General features: G+C 37.3%; 3 protein-coding genes across 4 annotated transcripts; 2 read left to right on the top strand and 1 right to left on the bottom strand.

The window, feature by feature from the left end:
• Positions 1-350: 350 nt before the first annotated feature.
• On the bottom strand, positions 351-1,564 carry LSm7 (U6 snRNA-associated Sm-like protein LSm7). Its single transcript, XM_073088533.1, has 3 exons — positions 1,427-1,564; positions 1,159-1,342; positions 351-591 (listed from the first exon to the last, which is right to left on the bottom strand). Exons 1-3 carry the CDS (start codon positions 1,457-1,459, stop codon positions 452-454), a joined length of 357 nt encoding a protein of 118 aa, XP_072944634.1. The 5' UTR covers positions 1,460-1,564; the 3' UTR covers positions 351-451.
• A 686-nt stretch (positions 1,565-2,250) lies between these two features.
• On the top strand, positions 2,251-13,705 carry brun (trafficking protein particle complex subunit brun). 2 transcript variants are annotated; one of them, XM_073088563.1, is made up of 18 exons: positions 2,251-2,411; positions 2,483-2,741; positions 3,352-3,442; positions 3,756-3,986; positions 4,382-4,680; positions 4,997-5,173; positions 5,546-6,181; positions 6,526-6,690; positions 7,153-7,313; positions 8,071-8,308; positions 8,645-9,138; positions 9,372-9,673; positions 9,908-9,989; positions 10,137-10,261; positions 10,634-10,806; positions 11,273-11,476; positions 12,494-12,701; positions 13,377-13,705. In XM_073088563.1, exons 2-18 carry the CDS (start codon positions 2,552-2,554, stop codon positions 13,609-13,611), a joined length of 4,011 nt encoding a protein of 1,336 aa, XP_072944664.1. In that variant the 5' UTR covers positions 2,251-2,411; positions 2,483-2,551; the 3' UTR covers positions 13,612-13,705. The 2 variants fall into 2 exon arrangements, with proteins under 2 accessions (XP_072944664.1, XP_072944663.1); XM_073088562.1 differs by lacking the exons at positions 12,494-12,701; positions 13,377-13,705 and having other exon boundaries at positions 2,252-2,411; positions 2,466-2,741; positions 11,273-11,628.
• A 911-nt stretch (positions 13,706-14,616) lies between these two features.
• Positions 14,617-16,094, top strand: LOC140754019 (uncharacterized). Its single transcript, XM_073088918.1, has 3 exons — positions 14,617-14,846; positions 15,245-15,416; positions 15,617-16,094. The coding sequence occupies exons 1-3, from the start codon at positions 14,767-14,769 to the stop codon at positions 16,019-16,021; spliced, it is 657 nt and encodes a 218-aa protein (XP_072945019.1). The 5' UTR covers positions 14,617-14,766; the 3' UTR covers positions 16,022-16,094.
• The last annotated feature ends 123 nt before the right edge of the window (positions 16,095-16,217 follow it).

Here is a 16,217-nt window from a genome sequence, read left to right as displayed (position 1 = left end):
AATGAAATGAAATATATTTATTTTGTATAGGCCAACGGCGGCACTTATAAATCTTAAGTTACAATATTTTTCTTAAACTACTACCGGATCAGAACGCGACCTCTTAACGCGCATAAGAATGTCAAAAAATAAAAATACAGTGTATGTGGAACATGAAGTCTGTTAAAAATTAAAACCACTCACAGAACACTCATATACCTAATGGAATATATATACATAAATATTTATTGGGTAACATATGTATAATGTAATAAACTATATAATACAGTATAAGCATAAATAAGTCGACAGCTTGCTTCAGTTACAGGTCATTTTTATGATGAAATGAATGAGAAAAAAAAAAGAATAGGTAGTCTTAACTTTGTATTCAAAAACACTTAAGCAACCTTAATTCACTCACTTATTTCATTGTTCTTATTGTTAATATTAAAATAGACATATTGCAAATACACTATCCTTCTTGTGTGATGAAAGGATTTGGAATGGCTTCCATGCCGTCCATAGGGCATATTAACACTACAGAAGTACCTCTACACACTACGAGACCTAGTGCTCTTGTGTCGTCTAGGAGCTTATAGGGGTCATCAGGATCTGTAATAAAAAATATATATATTAAAACTAGACAAGTTTATAAGGACTCTTGGATTATCGGGTCTGATACCACTACATACATATACTTCTATCTTAGTTTTGTACAACAGTTTTTAAGAAATAATTAAAACCCAAATGCACTCAGGTATAGTCCATGTATAACTGCTAGTCCAGCGGAATATAGAAATGAATAATGTTGCTATAGTAAATTGTATAACTACACCTGTTTGCAATAACTTCAGAGCGAACTAGCAGTTTGGCAATAACTATAACTTGTTTTTTCATTAGATACATAGTGGTCCGAGACTCATTGGCAGTTTGATTACAACTAACAGTTGAGTCTAACACCAAATGGCCAAAGTTGGGAAGCCTGGAGAAAGCATCGCTTCTTAACTATACTCATCAGATCTAACCACAATAACACTTAACAATATCGTTATAAAACTGAAGCAATGGAATTGTTGTGGCATTGATGTGTCTGAAATCAAACCACAAAGGGTTCTATCTTTAAAATTGACGCAATTATGATTGCGGTTATTATTTAATAATTACATACACATTACATACCTCTAAGATACTCTGTCGTATTGTCTAATACAAGATTCAGGAGGGGGTCATAACCCTTAAGTATGCCGGCGGCTTCCCGCCCTCCCGCGAATTTAACTCGGATACTCTTCTCCAAATATTTACTCAAGTCCAAAATAGATTCTTTCCTTCGTTTCTCTTTATTGTCTCCGGAACCCTGCGATCCCTGGAACATGTAAACACAAACTTGTTTTGGAAAAATAAAGGCAGCGTATCAGTGAAATGTTTTTAATTGATATGATTTACGCACTTTTCCTTTATCGCCGCTTTCTTTGGATGCCATTTGTTACGAACAGAACTTTATGTAGACTTACTGTAAATTATATTTAATAACTTATTTAGATCTAACCGGCGCAAATTCCTACAAAGCAGTAGCACGAAATGAATTTCTTGTAAATTCTTGTTGTTTTGACACTAGAGATGTGCCGAGTCAGGTCAACTCGAGTCAGTACTCGAGTACTTACATAAACTCGCATACTCGAGTACCAATAGTGATACTCGAGTACCAGTGATACTCGAATACTGACGATACTCGTACACTACAACTACTACTCGTACAAGTAAAAACTTGTTTCATTTTGTGTAGTGAGTGGCGTTTTTTTTTTTGCTCTGCCGTGCTATTTGACTGTATGTTGCAAAGTACTCGAGTACTTTGTGAATACTTTGGACTCGAGTACTGACTCGATTCTTTTTTATATGAGTACTAAAGTACTCGAATACCAAAAATGGCCGACTCGGCACATCATTATTTGACACTTGAAACATGAAACATGAAAGCGTAAATTTGAGGTTATTCAGTGTAGCCAACTTCAGCATTAAAAACATTTGTTTTTAATATTAATTTTAATATTATATATATAATATTTTAATATTTATTAAATTATTATATTTAAAAAAACGTTTTTAAGTCAAAATTAAAAAAGAGATAATGCTTAAAGGAAAAACCTTCATATTTATTGTATCTGTTATCTTATATCATGAAATTTAAAGATTAGTGTTCTTTGCTTATTGAAGTTAGGACGAATTAAAAAGTCGATTTTTAGTTTATGCTTGTCCAAAATTGACAGTTGTATACTGACAGCAATGTCATATTGTCAAACAAATGTCAGCTGATAATCGTAATCTGTTTATTTTATTCTGTACGCTTCGATTATTTATTCATTCGTACGTCATAACAACGGCATTATTCCAATACTCCAATTTCACTTCTGTACAAACCGTGTTTATTATATCATGTAAGGAAACCTTAGCCTAGTTAGTTCGCAATTCTGTTCGATTGATTTATGAAGTAATATTTTCGTTCCAGCTGTGGTTGTAATGGGCAATACATTAAACCTGTGAGAGTTTCGTGTTGTGTACAACAAATGGTATATCAATGCGCTCATCGGTGAGCTACATCCTGTCTCACGCTCCCGGAGAGTCGGTGATGTCGCACCCGGACTATGCACAGCACGCGCAGCACCACGCGTGCCTGCTCGTGCTCGTGAAGGGCATAGGGGGCGTGCTCGGCAACTTCAACAAGCTATGGGAGAGGATACAGCGCGTCAACAATATTAAAGTAACTGGTAAGAGTATGGCTTATATCTGATGATTGTGCTGCAAAACTTTAATGTGCTTTGTGTCTAGACAATATTGAATCTACCATGGATAGTCAGAGCCAAGAGTAGTAACTGCACAAAGTTTTTGCAAAGGATACAGTGCATCAACAACATTAAAATTATTGCAAGAAAATGTATTAGTATTGAAATCTGTAATGGAAGAATTTTATTGTGTATCTGGTAGTTAGAGCTAATGCTAAGTAGCTGAAATAAGTTCTGATGAACAAAAGAACAACTATATTAAAGTTGCTAGTAAGTGCAAGATTAAGTGTTTGCAATGCTAATCACTGCAACATGCTCTACAAAGGGCAGGCTACATTGCGTCAACAAAATTAATATCACCTGTGAGTTAATGTATTAGTAATAGTTGTGTAACAAAATCTTCTCATATAAAAGCAACAAATATAATAAATGCTATATAGTTAATTGCACCAGGTGGAAATCTATGCTATTAAGTTAGGATTAAAATTACTTAGCAAGAATCCATCAAAGCCTAATAAAATATACTTTGCCAATAATATTTTGACAGATTTTAACTATGTAAAATGTTTATTTAATTTAATTATATTTTTTACAGACTCCACAGGTCAAGTCAGAGACATTTGGGTGAGATATGTAAGAGATTATCCAGTGGAAAATAATGACTGGGGAGATTTTCAAACTCACAGGTATATATGAGATGAGAAATATTTTTGTGAGGTTCATTGTACTTTCTGGACTTTACATATATAGTATACACAAATACTCTGATACAATATATCTTGGGGGACCTTGGGCTGGGATCCATATCCACAAAAGGATAAGTCAAGTCTCAAGTCACATGGATCAAAGTAGTGACAGATAACAGATAACAATGAATACACTGTGAAAATATGTCCTAAATTGAAACCAAGCCAGTTTAATAAATAAAAAAAAGTAATAAGTCAATTACTGAACTATTGGTACACATATCTTGAATACAGGAGATTTTTTTGTTTACAGGAGATTATTAGGACTGATAACTCTAAGTAAATTCACAAATCAAATAGAGCTGAATGAGGTGTGCAGGGTTCATGAGTCTCTCAAAGTGAAATACTCAAACACACTGTATGATTCCCGAGCATTCATGTTTGGTCCGGGCAGCCACTTGAAGAAGCCGGAACAAGAACCGGAGACATACAGTGTTTATGAGGAGGACAAAGTGTCTAAAGATAGAAGTAGTTTTAGTGATAAGTAAGTAAAAGTATAACAAATTGAAAATATCCACCATTGATTAACCAATGTCTGAGACAGTCTTCTATCAATCTTCATTTGATTAGTGTAGAAAATGTTACTGATGTTGTTGAATGTAATTAACATTAATAAAAAAGGAGTTAAAATTGCATCTTAAAACACTATTTTTCAATATTTATTCAGAAGATTGCGATTTGGGAGTATTTAAGTAATCTATATAATTCCTCTTTTAAATTTCTGACAAAGTTCACTATTATTTTGTAAAAATCTTAAATTACTCTTAGAATCTACCAGTTCTGATACTTACCACCATAGTTACTTTTCAGGTGATTAATTGACTCAAATTAGGTCTATACAATATAATCTATGGATATATGTATTGTACATACTTTCAGAGCTTCCATCCCAAGTGAACAACCAGACAGCATATCCTCGTCAGACAGTTTCCCACGTTCCTCGTCATCAGCAGCTTCTTATGCTGTTCAAGAGGAGAACTTCACCACACCTTCCAACTTCAAAACCACAGCCATGTTCTATGGAGAGAATGACCCAGTGCCGGATCTAGAGCAACATGTTGCGGATCTAATTAATTCTCTGTTTTGGGTGGTTGAATCTAAGAGACTAGAGAGGTCTAGAGAGAAGCTGGAGAAAGTTTCATTGCTTTTAGCTCCTTTTGAGAAGAAGGATTTTGTAGGTAAACCTATTCACCAATTATTCTCTTTTGTTTTAAAGGTATCAACTGAAAAGCAAAGTCAAAGCAATCTATTATCTTTTTTTAGTACTTAAACAGGAAGTAGTTTATGTACAAAAAGTAATGAAAATAATAATACTTTGAGAGAATTATTTATTATTTTGGAAAGTAATAAAAACAAACAATATTGGTCTGTTACACTGCTAATTAATTTTTAGGCATAAACAAGTCATATAAAGGCTCCATATACATAATCAGATAATCATACAGGCCATAGTCCATTACTTGTTTAAGTTAACTTTTCTTGTTATTCTAACAGGTCTGGATATGGAGTCACGGAACAATAAAAAGCGTTGCATGGGGCGCGTGACGAAGAACCTAGCTGACTTGACATTGCAAGCAGGATTAGTGTCTGATGCTCTTAATATTTACCACTCTGCAGCAGAAGTACTCAAATCTGTTAATGATTGGCTCTGGTTAGCTGCTGCAAAGGAAGGTATGGATTTAATATTTAACTATTATCTAGAATATTCATTTATATAAGGGTCCAATCAATGAAAGTTTATGTAAGTCAAATACTACAGGGTCCTCCGCTTTTCCAACAAATGCTGTGAATTGATTTACAAATGGAGCTGTTCACTTTTTATTATTTGTGACAGGTATCTGATTTGGTAGGTTATTGATGGCAACAGTTACAACACTTGTCTGCCATAAAGGATTTCAACCTTCAAATTAATTAAAAATTGTACCCTGAGCCTTATGCATTTTATGTATTAAGGGAATTTACGACAAAGAATATTATTTTTGTGAGAGAATGACCGTAGAAAGAGTCCATCATAATTATAATTTACTCAGCAACAATTTTCAGGTCATTGTGCAACATCAGCAATACTCCAATATCCAAATTTGAGAAACAACACGCCGCTCCATCGTAACGCAAGCTTACAAGAGAGTTCACCGAGCAAGGCGAAACCTCTATCACTGTACCAACCGGGGACTGACCCCTTTAGGAAGTATAAACTGACGTCATCCCCACTCCGGTCTTCTAAAACCTCTAGCCCAATAAATCCACCCAGTGAACTGACGCCGTCCTCTTCAGAAAGTATGGAAACATCCTCACGCCAATCTGAGACGGATAATGCAGATTCGGTATCACTAGCGTCCTCTAGCGACATTGAGTATCAAAGCCAGAAGTCTTACTTAAGCCCCGACTTACCTTCAATACCAAGACAACTCCCCTCCCAAATAAATAACCAACATCTGCTTAGTGGAGAGGAAATCGCAGAGAAATATCGAAAAGCAATAATACACTACAGTAAATACCAAAATGCTGGGATAATAGAGACTGAAGCCTGTTTCAAAGCAGCCAGGATTGCAGTTGAGCAGAATAATAGCTTGCATGCATCAAGTTTTCTGCAGAATGTCATATTTATCAACTTAACTCTTAGCGAGCAAGAGAAGATCCAGAGATTCGACACATTAGCAGAACTGTATAAGGAAATAGGTAAGATTTTATCTCTTCTTTACAAATTGTAGGATTTTTTAAGACACAAAGGTCTTGGAATCTTAACTTATAAAATATTAATATATCATGTCAGTAATTTCTAAATAATTCCCTTTCATTCATTTTTTAGACTTTTTTCAATAAACACTACACACAAAGATGCTTCTGTATGTGTCCTTCTGTCTGGCATGTCTTTAAAACAGAACGACCCATTTTCACAAGATTTTCACTCCAAACTTTACATACGATACTTGCCCTCATGCCCGGCATCCGAAAAACAAAGACAAACAAAACGTGAAAAATAACACTAATACGTCAATACAGTTGTTCTATATAAATCCTAGGGTTCCTCCGTAAGGCGGCGTTTTGCCAGCGGTTGGCAGCGACACGGCAAGTTAGCCCCAACAACCCGAATCCGGACTGGCAACGCTGCTACTACCTCATGCTGCACAGCTTCCCTGGCCACCGACTCAGTCTTGACCCCAACTATGTCATACAGCATCAAGTGGGTGAGTACAGCTCATACTAAATTCAAACACAAACTAATCAGCTGTTCTGAGCTGTGTTTGTTCCTGCAATCAATGACTGATTGATAGATAATGGATATACAATAAGCTGAGGCAGTATCTATTTGGTGCTGGTGGTAAGTTGATTTAGTTTATTAGTAGATTTCAATAAAGAGTTTTTATAAAAAATTGGAAAGAATAGAAATTTTATTTTCTTCTATTTTTATTTACAGTACTGAAACTAAATAAGATTTTAAGATATTCCTCTACAGTAGCAACCCGTCTACGATCGATTACAAATACGACTCCTGTTGTCTTTGTGGTAGTTGACAGAAGTTCAGAAACATTAACCACTTAGTCTTATTGTAAGTTCATTCAGTGATAAAAAAATCAAAGAAAGCGTCTATCTACAGTTATTTTTAGGGGACATTCACCTTTTTTATTATGATGTTGGTTTCGTCCCAGGTTGGCCAGCGCTCCAGATCCAGCTGCTGCAGGAGTTAGTGGTGGCGGCGCGGCGCATGGGGCACCCCGCGCTGGCCACGCGCCACATGACCTTCCTGCTGCAGACCATGTGGCCGCACCTCTCGCGACAGGACCACCGCGACCTCGCCATCCAGCTGCAGGTTCGTATACCGCTAAACCTAACAGCGAACAGCTTAATAGTACTAAAATGTGGGAGAACCTTCCGTGTTACTGCCATGCTTATTACTTTTTTCTGTCTGGTAAAGGTAGTATTAAACACTGTTGGGTTCTGATTTGAAGAGCGTGGTAAAGGAGGGACACATAAAACATTTTAACTGAATCTTTACATTGACATTTTTAGTTTAGTTTAGTGTATATTTTTATGTTTCATCATCGACCCATTACTGTCCCATTGCTGGGTACGGGTCTTCTCTCAGAAGGGGAAGGATTAGGCCATAGTCCACCGCACTGGCCAAGTGCGAATTGGTACACTTCACATACCTCATGATTTCTTAGGTTTGTAATTTTCCTCACAATGTTTTCCTTCACCATTTAAGCGAGTGATAATTGGATACCTAACCCATCTATGGACACATATCCGAAATAAACTATTATTATACTATTATTTTTAAAATTAATTCATAATACACACACAAGTTTTTATGTTTAAAATCGAATATACTCTAAATAATATATTCTCATATGGGTAGCAGAGAGCATTGTGCACCGATTGACTTTTACTCAGAGATAATTTAGTATAAATTTTACATTATATGCAGAATAATACGCCCAGGGTTGACTGGCAGAGAATGCCATCAGGCATTATGTTTACCCTTCGTCACACTTGTTTAAGGTGTTTCAAGAACATTAAATAAATAAATAATATAGTTCGGTACTTACAAGAGAGTCTCCTTCCAGGCGCTATCAGCTCAATGCGAGGGCGGGCCGGTACCCCTGGTGCTGGAGACGGGCGAGGTGATCCCGCCCGCCAACCTGACGCACGTGCCGCGCTGCTCGCAGTTCTCGCCGCGCCCCGCGCCGCCCGCGCGCGCGCCGCACCTCGTCAAGTGCAAGTCGCAACACGGACCGTTCATATTCACCCCCATACACTTCGGTAGCTTAGAACGGAAGGCGAAGAAGGATGAAGGGAAAATGGGTGAGGTTTTAGTGATTGGTGCTTTTCAATTTATTTGTTGTTTTCCTTTTGATTTTTTAAATATACGAGAAACTAAATTATGGAATAAAATTAGTAACTAAATATGTAAAAAGACGAAATAATGACGGCAAATATTTTTATTACGATTATTTATTATTCTTAAACCCATAACCACCATCAAATACATGTGTATGTATCATCCCATCATACCATCACAATTTTAAATAGCAAATCGAGAAAAATATTCGAAGTAAAAAATAAATGTTTAAGAAACACTATTAGAATCAATATTAGAAGTTCTATTCACTACCTATAATCTTTAAAATTATGTTTCAGAATACTTATGGGTTGAAGACGACATCTGCGAAGTACAAATGAAACTGACAAACCCGCTACCATTCGAATTAAAAGTATCGAACATGCGCCTTCTGACGTCAGGGGTCGTATTCGAATCTATCCCAGAAACTATAATCCTGCCGCCGGACTCACCAACAACAGTCAATCTACACGGAACACCAAAGGAAGTGGGCGAATTGCAAATATTAGGGTACTCCACTCATACATTAGGAGTCAAATCGAATTGCAGGTTGAAGAATATGCCTACGCCACACAAATTCCCCGCCTCGTTCACAATTGAAGTGATTCCGAGCTTACCAACTATAACAATAGAAACTACAGTCGCGCTTTCGGGTAACATCAATTTGGCAAACGCTGAGAATGTTGGAAGTATTACGAATATTTCCTTGTATAATGGTGAAAGCACTGAATGCACTATTAAGATCACTAATACCAGTAATGTGCCTATCGAATATCTGGATTTGGCTATCCAAGTAAGTATTATAAATGTAAACACATCTATAATTATGTACTCTGAAATTAGGTATCAATATATTCTAATAAAAGAGAAATAATTCACATTTACCTACAATGCCCTAGTTTCAACTTAGTACTTATGTGTAATTAACCACTAACACTAACGTTTTTATTAGGATACATAACTGCTACTTACTATGTTATAGTGTAATGTATAAAATTAAGCAAAATAAACAATACTTATTTTCAGTCAAACATGGACAACCAACTCCAATCAAAAGTTTTCCAATGGTCCAATGAAGACGTCCAAGCGCAACTACCAATCGCTCCTAACGCCGTAGCGACAATAGTTATGAATCTGTATGGCGAAGCCGATTTTCTAGACCTGGGCGGAGTGGGGGAGAACTTGTTCCCGAACAGTCTAACTTCGAACTATCCGTCGAGAGTGGGGTCCCCAGTGCCACATGCACAGTCGTCACTGCCAACGCAAACTTCGAATCCGCAGACTTCGCTGAGCAGTGGTCTTATGCCTAGGACTTCTGGCAGTTTCAGGTACTTACATAAATTTGTATTTTTCTACTCACAAAAAATGTTTTATTATTTTAAAACCTTTAACGAAAGTCTTAAATGTCACCTGAGAAATTGGATTTTTTTCAAAGATGGCTTTTATTCTAAAGCCTTATTTGCAAACTTCATTACAAAAGAGTTAAAAAATGATCACTGATCTAAGCATATAATATGTGAAAATACAAGTCTGATTTAAATACTACTATTAATTTATTCTAGATCAACAAATTCTCAAACGACAAGTTGGTCCGCGCCAATATCAGTAATGCCACCATCAAGAGGTCGTCAAATTGAAACACAGGTATATAAATAAACCTTTATTATAATTACAGGTCTGTGTTCCTTGTTATCTTAACGAGGCTAGAAAGAGTATAGAAAACTCGTTTTTTCTTATAAGTTGTAAGAAATTGCTTAAAAAATTCTACAATTTTGACTAAACTTTTTTCAGATAATCATAAGATATTCCGGTGGAGCGGGCAAAGAAATGCACTGTCGTCAATCAACTCTACAAATGAATCTGGAACTGCTGCCCAGCGTGTCCATTACTCACTGGGATGTATTGCCTGCTGAAATGTAAGTTTCTAACCAAAAATATTGATCAAATAATCTTATTTTATTAGTAAAGTTAATAAAAATATTTTTTTCTTATAAAATCGTGCAATATCTGTAATAATTGGCACCGGAAAATTATGTAATATGATTAATGTAACCCCTAAGGCTTTGTCTTCATCATAGAAACAAACTAGAACAAAGTCGCTTACATCGGGATTATAACACCAGGAGGTAGAAATTGATGTGGATATGGTCATGCTCAAGTAGGTACTAAATTCTGTTGGAGATCGATTATATCTTTGCGCGTTTGCGATCTTGACCCTTGACCAATCACCATTATATAGAATAATGTTTTGTTATTTGTATGTTATATACAAATGTTTATTATTCCAGCCCCAGCCAGCTGTACCTGGTGCTGGACGTGCGCAACCTGACCGCGGAGGAGATGGAGCTGCACTACGCGGCCGGCAAGCACCTGCTGGTGGAGGGCGGCGAGGCGTGCCGCGTGCCCGTGCCGCTCGAGCGCTGCCCCTTCGACGCCGTGCCCGCCAGGACCGACGATGACGGTAGTGTTGGGGAATAGCGATTAAATATAGAGTTTATAATAGCGTTTTGCATTTACACGTTGGTAATGGGTACAGGAGCGAAAAGCTTCAAATTCAATTACATGTTACTGGTAATAATTTTGAGCTTTTTAGGCAAATTACATGTGATTTACCATAATAATATTTCTTCAATCAGAAGTACTTTTAGTACTTCTAAAGTTTAATAAAATCTTCACATTATTGAACACATATCGTCTTGGTAAGAAGATTACAAAAAATACATATAATATAGTGTAATTTAAATGTGGCATGTAAAACTATTATAACACTATTTGCGAAGTATGGATTGAACGGCACGTGCAACCTTTTCAACCAGCTTCTTACTGAATTAGAGTTATTTACAGGGACAATGAAGCGTCGGAAGGCGGCTTCGGGCAAGTTAAAAGGCCATTCCGACGTCTAATTTACCAATTTCTGTTACGTACAGAGACAACCGAGTGCCGATCAGCGGGTTCGGGCGCGTCGGGCGGGTCGTCGGGCGCGCTGGAGGCGGCGTGCGCGGCGCACGTGGCGGCGCGCGTGGCGCTGCGCTGGCGGCTGGCGGGCGGCGCCGCGGGGCGCGCCGGCGTGCGCGGCATCACGCTCTCGCAGGCCATGCTCGACGTGGTGCGCATGTCGCCGCTGCACTGGGGTGAGTGTGCCGGGGGCGGGCGGGGCGCTGCGCTGGCGGCTGGCGGGCGGCGCCGCGGGGCGCGCCGGCGTGCGCGGCATCACGCTCTCGCAGGCCATGCTCGACGTGGTGCGCATGTCGCCGCTGCACTGGGGTGAGTGTGCCGGGGGCGGGCGGGGCGCTGCGCTGGCGGCTGGCGGGCGGCGCCGCGGGGCGCGCCGGCGTGCGCGGCATCACGCTCTCGCAGGCCATGCTCGACGTGGTGCGCATGTCGCCGCTGCACTGGGGTGAGTGTGCCAAACACCAACGATTTACGGTTTTACGCACTAATAATGGAGCTTGGACTTTCTTTTTTCTTAACGAGGGGGAACCTTCAAAAGGTACCCGACGACGTGGGATTGACGCTGGGTACCTTTTGGAATTTTTATCGCACTAAAACCCCCCGGTGGCTGTCCTCAACGCTTGTTGGAGAATCCGGGATCTCCGACGAAACACAACCGGAGTCCTTAAAGCGCGATAACCCAATCGGGCTCTGCCCTGGGAAGCAGTTTTCGCTACTCCCGCACCATCTAGTGTTTACGACGGTATGCGCCACACATACCGCCGTCCTTCCCGGGATCGCTTATTGGACGGTTTGAGGCTTGAGCTCCCACTCTTGCCGCTTAAAACCCCGGAAGCTCCCTGTTAGTCGCCTCTTACGACAGGTAGAGGTTACCGTAGCCCTATTCTAGCCCCAGAACTGCAGGGAAAAATGGAGCTTGAACCTGGACTTTGAAAACCTATACATATACAAATTATTATATTAAAATAACATAGTAACGCTGACAACATCGTCAAGAAACGTTCATACCGATGAGATCTTTAAAAAAAGCTATAAAAGGTGCGTAAAGTACCAATTCGCACTTAGCCAGCATGATGGAGTATTACCAAATCCTTCTTATTCTGAGAAAAGACGCGTGTCTAACCATGGTACAGTTATGGGATGATGATGATGATGTATGTAAGGCACGATTCTAACGTTGCGTTTCTTTGTAACAGAGGTGCAGGTGAACGAGCAGCGGGTGCGTCCGCAAGCGGAGTGCGCGTGCGCGGCGGGCGAGCGCGTGCGGCTGCGCGTGTCGCTGCGCTCGGGGCTGCGCGCGCCGCTGCGCCGCCTGCGCCTCGCCGTGCGCCTCTACCAGGACCACGCCAACGGCACGCTCGACTACCGCCTCGAGAACCGCGTCGCCACCGCCGGGAACAACAAGTATGCTATATATAACATGCTTAATAAATAATTCCGAGGTCAGACTACCGCCGGGGACAACAATATTAACAACATGCTTACTTAAATCATTCCGACACTACTGCCGCCGGGAATAACAAGTATGAATAACATGTTTAATAAGTCATTCTGACGCTCGACTACTGCCGGAAACAACAAATATTAACAACATGCTTACTTAAATCATTTTGACACTACTGCCGCCGGGAACAACAAGTATGAATAACATGTTTAATAAATCATTCTGTCATTCGACTACCGCTGGAAACAACAAGTATTAACAACATGTTTACTTAAATCATTCTTGACGCTCGACCACCGCCTCGACAAGCGCGTCGCCACCGCAGGGAACAACAAGTATTAACAACATGCTTACTTAAATCATTACGAAGTGAAATTTAGTTTGTTGAGATTTGACAAGATTTTGATTGTAACGATGTTTAGGGGATATCGTTGTAAAGGAAAGTGTAAAAGAAAGAATATTAACTTTACTCTCGTATAAGTAATTAACTCAAGTTTTTATAGATTTCTTTTTATTGATTCCGCGAATTTTTAATATTTAAAAATCATAGTGTGGCGACACTGCACTTATCTCCCTTATTCCAGTCCAGCTTTTCATTTGTTTTTGTATCCTAATCCTATGATCATTTTTTACAGAGTCGTCCTCGCTACTTTACTGGAGTCTGCAACATTTCATCACGAATGTACTGTCGTGTTCTTGACGCCTGGAGAATATAAAATTGATATTCAGTGCTCAACAACAGAACCAATGTTGGATGAAACTTCTACTATAAAGGAGACAGACAATCAGTCCATTGCACAGTCGTGCGCGGGCGAAGTCAGTCATGTTTGGAGGTTCATTCCACCAGTAGCTATAAGTGTTACGGATTGAAGAGATTTATATAAAATAAAATAAATATTTATTTTAATTTGTTACCTAGGTTAAGACTGAATAATTATCCAGAAATACATATATTATACCATTATCCAATGTTTTTTTTAATTTTGAAATATATAAGTACCTCAAATATTGATGAAAGATTGAAAAGAAACAAATTAATGAATTAAATACAGCCTGGAAACAAATAACAGTACTGATTGTTTATTCAGTTCTGGTAAGTCTGCTGTTTTCGTCTAATAAGATTATTTTGTATTACTATTTAAAAAATAATTTATTTGTCATGAAAACACCATAACTTTTGAGGCCCATTTAATTTCAAACATTTTTATAGGTAATAAAAATGTGAACATTTCCTAAAGGAGCGTTAGACGTTGCATACCAAATGCAAGAATGCTGAACATAATAATTTAATGTAAATATATAAATATGTAGAAAATTTCAAAAAAACCTCTACGATTTTCTGAATGAATTCGAAAACTCTAAGCGATTAAAACTAAAAATTAAAAACAATGATCGTGCTTTTTTTGTTAAGAAATGCCTATTAACTGTAAGGATATATTTTCATTATAATATTTTTTAGTTAATTTATGTTAATAAGAGTCTATTTAATTGCTGGTGATGTAGCGGAAAACTAAATAAAAAGAAAGAAGGATATTATGTTTTTAGAAAATTAAGATGTCATGGAATGAGTTGTCAGAGAAAATAAATAATGGAGTTGTAATTGAATCTTTTATTATATAAAATAGTATTTCAGGAATAATGAGCTTATATAACATTTGATTAGATCAAATTTTATGGGTTTGCAAATAAATAATAGTTTCCTTAAATAGATTTCAAGGACGATTGCAGCTTTTTTTATTTCGGAGGGTTGACAGCATAGTATAGGAAGTTGGTAGCCCCGTTTCGTTTTAGTACATTCTTTATTTCACTTTCATTCTGTATCTGTGTTTACATACTGTCGGTTTGTACTATCTGTTCATATATTGACATTTGACGTTTGACAAATGACAGCGGAAGCGGACAGCCTAGTAAATAAATAGGAATAATTTAAAACGCAACATCTAAAACTTTGTTATAAAATTATCTTCAAATTAAATTTCATTCCAGACGAGAGTATAGTATAAACGTGTCCAATACGCCTTAGCAATGACATACAACACACACTGTTTCATACAGGGATGCAAGACGACCGTTTTCAACAAACCTACAGGCGTCAATTTTTTTCCGTAAGTCCAATATTTAATACTTTGTATTTCATTAAACTGATTTCAAAGTGATATTTCTTTTATCAATTACTAGTAACATAAACATTCGTTAACGTCACAATCACAGATTTAGTTATAAATATTGTAGTCTTGCTTGAACAACCTAGAAATTAAAAACAACAGTAGCAATTAGAAATATAAACAAAAACATTTCGTCAGTCTGTTCTTGAAGACTTGTGCATATTACATTGTCGTCACCACGTATTTCCCGGTCTTAGAGTTAGTCTAACTCTAACATGTAACTCTTGCATGTAATTTTGTTCATAAATCTTTCACTGATCTTGTTCAAATTTTATTTTATTTGTAACATGCGTTGTGACTTATTTCTCGTATAAAAATCTTTTTTCAACTTCTTCCAGGTGTCCTACTTCAAATGAAATGAGAAATAAATGGCTACATGTCTTAAAAAACAAGTGTTCTTTGATAGACTGGGCCAGGAGCAGAATCTGTTCACGGCACTTTGAGCTTAAATATTTTGATTCACAAAGAAGGCTTAGGGATAATGCCATTCCTACTTTATTTCCAGTTAAGGTATGTAGTTTTTCAATATATATAAATATTTATCAATTTTCATTGTTTCATTCCTTTAGAAACAAAACCTAGTATACACTAGATATATGACTAACTGTACCAATCTGACCTTACCTATTAAATTGGAGATTAGGAATTATATATTTATTTTGGTTATTTTATCACTGTGTAATGATATAATGTTTTATTATGTTCTTTAGCCTTCCGATGCAAGCAAACCAAGACTCGACAGGTTATTGAATAAAATGACTCAATCAGAGCTCTCTGAGAACATAAAAGAAGAATTACAGTTGCTAAATGAACCATTTAATTTAGAGAATGGCCTCAATGATAACTTAAAATGCAAAACAGATGTTTCTGAAAAAACAAAGCTTTGGTTAATAATAAAGAAGCAAGAACACTTGAATGCTAGATTATCGGAAGCAATTGCTCAGAATAGAAGACATGCAGAAATGTTACAAAAAACTGTAGATGAATATAAAAATAAGAGAAAAGACAAGGATCAAACAGCAGAGACATACAAATATATTGTAAAATGCTTACAAGAAAAACTAGCTACTTATGAAGAACAAATTGAAATATTAACAGCTGTGGAATCTGTGTAACAATTAATTTATATTTCTGTTCTTTCATTACTATATTACCTAATAGTTGTAATAAAATAAAATTTAAGTAAAATAGTGTATTTATTTCCAAATATTTAAAATGTTACATAAGTCTAAAACAAAATATTATAGTATAAGATCAGTATCATTTTCAGTCTTATTTTACATGATTAACATAAAAGTTTAATAGTTCATG

The sequence above is a fragment of the Epargyreus clarus genome, unplaced genomic scaffold (genome assembly GCF_041222505.1).
Source record: "Epargyreus clarus isolate Ecla_fem2 unplaced genomic scaffold, WU_Ecla_fem_2.2 ptg000027l, whole genome shotgun sequence".
Taxonomy (NCBI): Eukaryota; Metazoa; Arthropoda; class Insecta; order Lepidoptera; family Hesperiidae; genus Epargyreus; species Epargyreus clarus.
The sequence above is the reverse complement of the archived record's forward strand: the minus strand, read 5'-3'. Positions and strand labels throughout refer to the sequence as shown.

Coding starts and splice junctions, on each gene's coding strand:
- brun (XM_073088563.1), top strand. CDS start 2,552: ATGCGCTCATCGGTGAGCTACATCCTGTCTCACGCTCCCGGAGAGTCG. Junction 8,309..8,644: donor GAAGGATGAAGGGAAAATGG/GTGAGGTTTTAG, acceptor ATTATGTTTCAG/AATACTTATGGGTTGAAGAC. Junction 11,477..12,493: donor CATGTCGCCGCTGCACTGGG/GTGAGTGTGCCG, acceptor TCTTTGTAACAG/AGGTGCAGGTGAACGAGCAG.
- LSm7 (XM_073088533.1), bottom strand. CDS start 1,459: ATGGCATCCAAAGAAAGCGGCGATAAAGGAAAA. Junction 1,343..1,426: donor AAAGCGGCGATAAAGGAAAA/GTGCGTAAATCA, acceptor TACATGTTCCAG/GGATCGCAGGGTTCCGGAGA. Junction 592..1,158: donor TACGACAGAGTATCTTAGAG/GTATGTAATGTG, acceptor TTTTTATTACAG/ATCCTGATGACCCCTATAAG.
- LOC140754019 (XM_073088918.1), top strand. CDS start 14,767: ATGACATACAACACACACTGTTTCATACAGGGATGCAAGACGACCGTT. Junction 14,847..15,244: donor ACAGGCGTCAATTTTTTTCC/GTAAGTCCAATA, acceptor AACTTCTTCCAG/GTGTCCTACTTCAAATGAAA. Junction 15,417..15,616: donor CTACTTTATTTCCAGTTAAG/GTATGTAGTTTT, acceptor TATGTTCTTTAG/CCTTCCGATGCAAGCAAACC.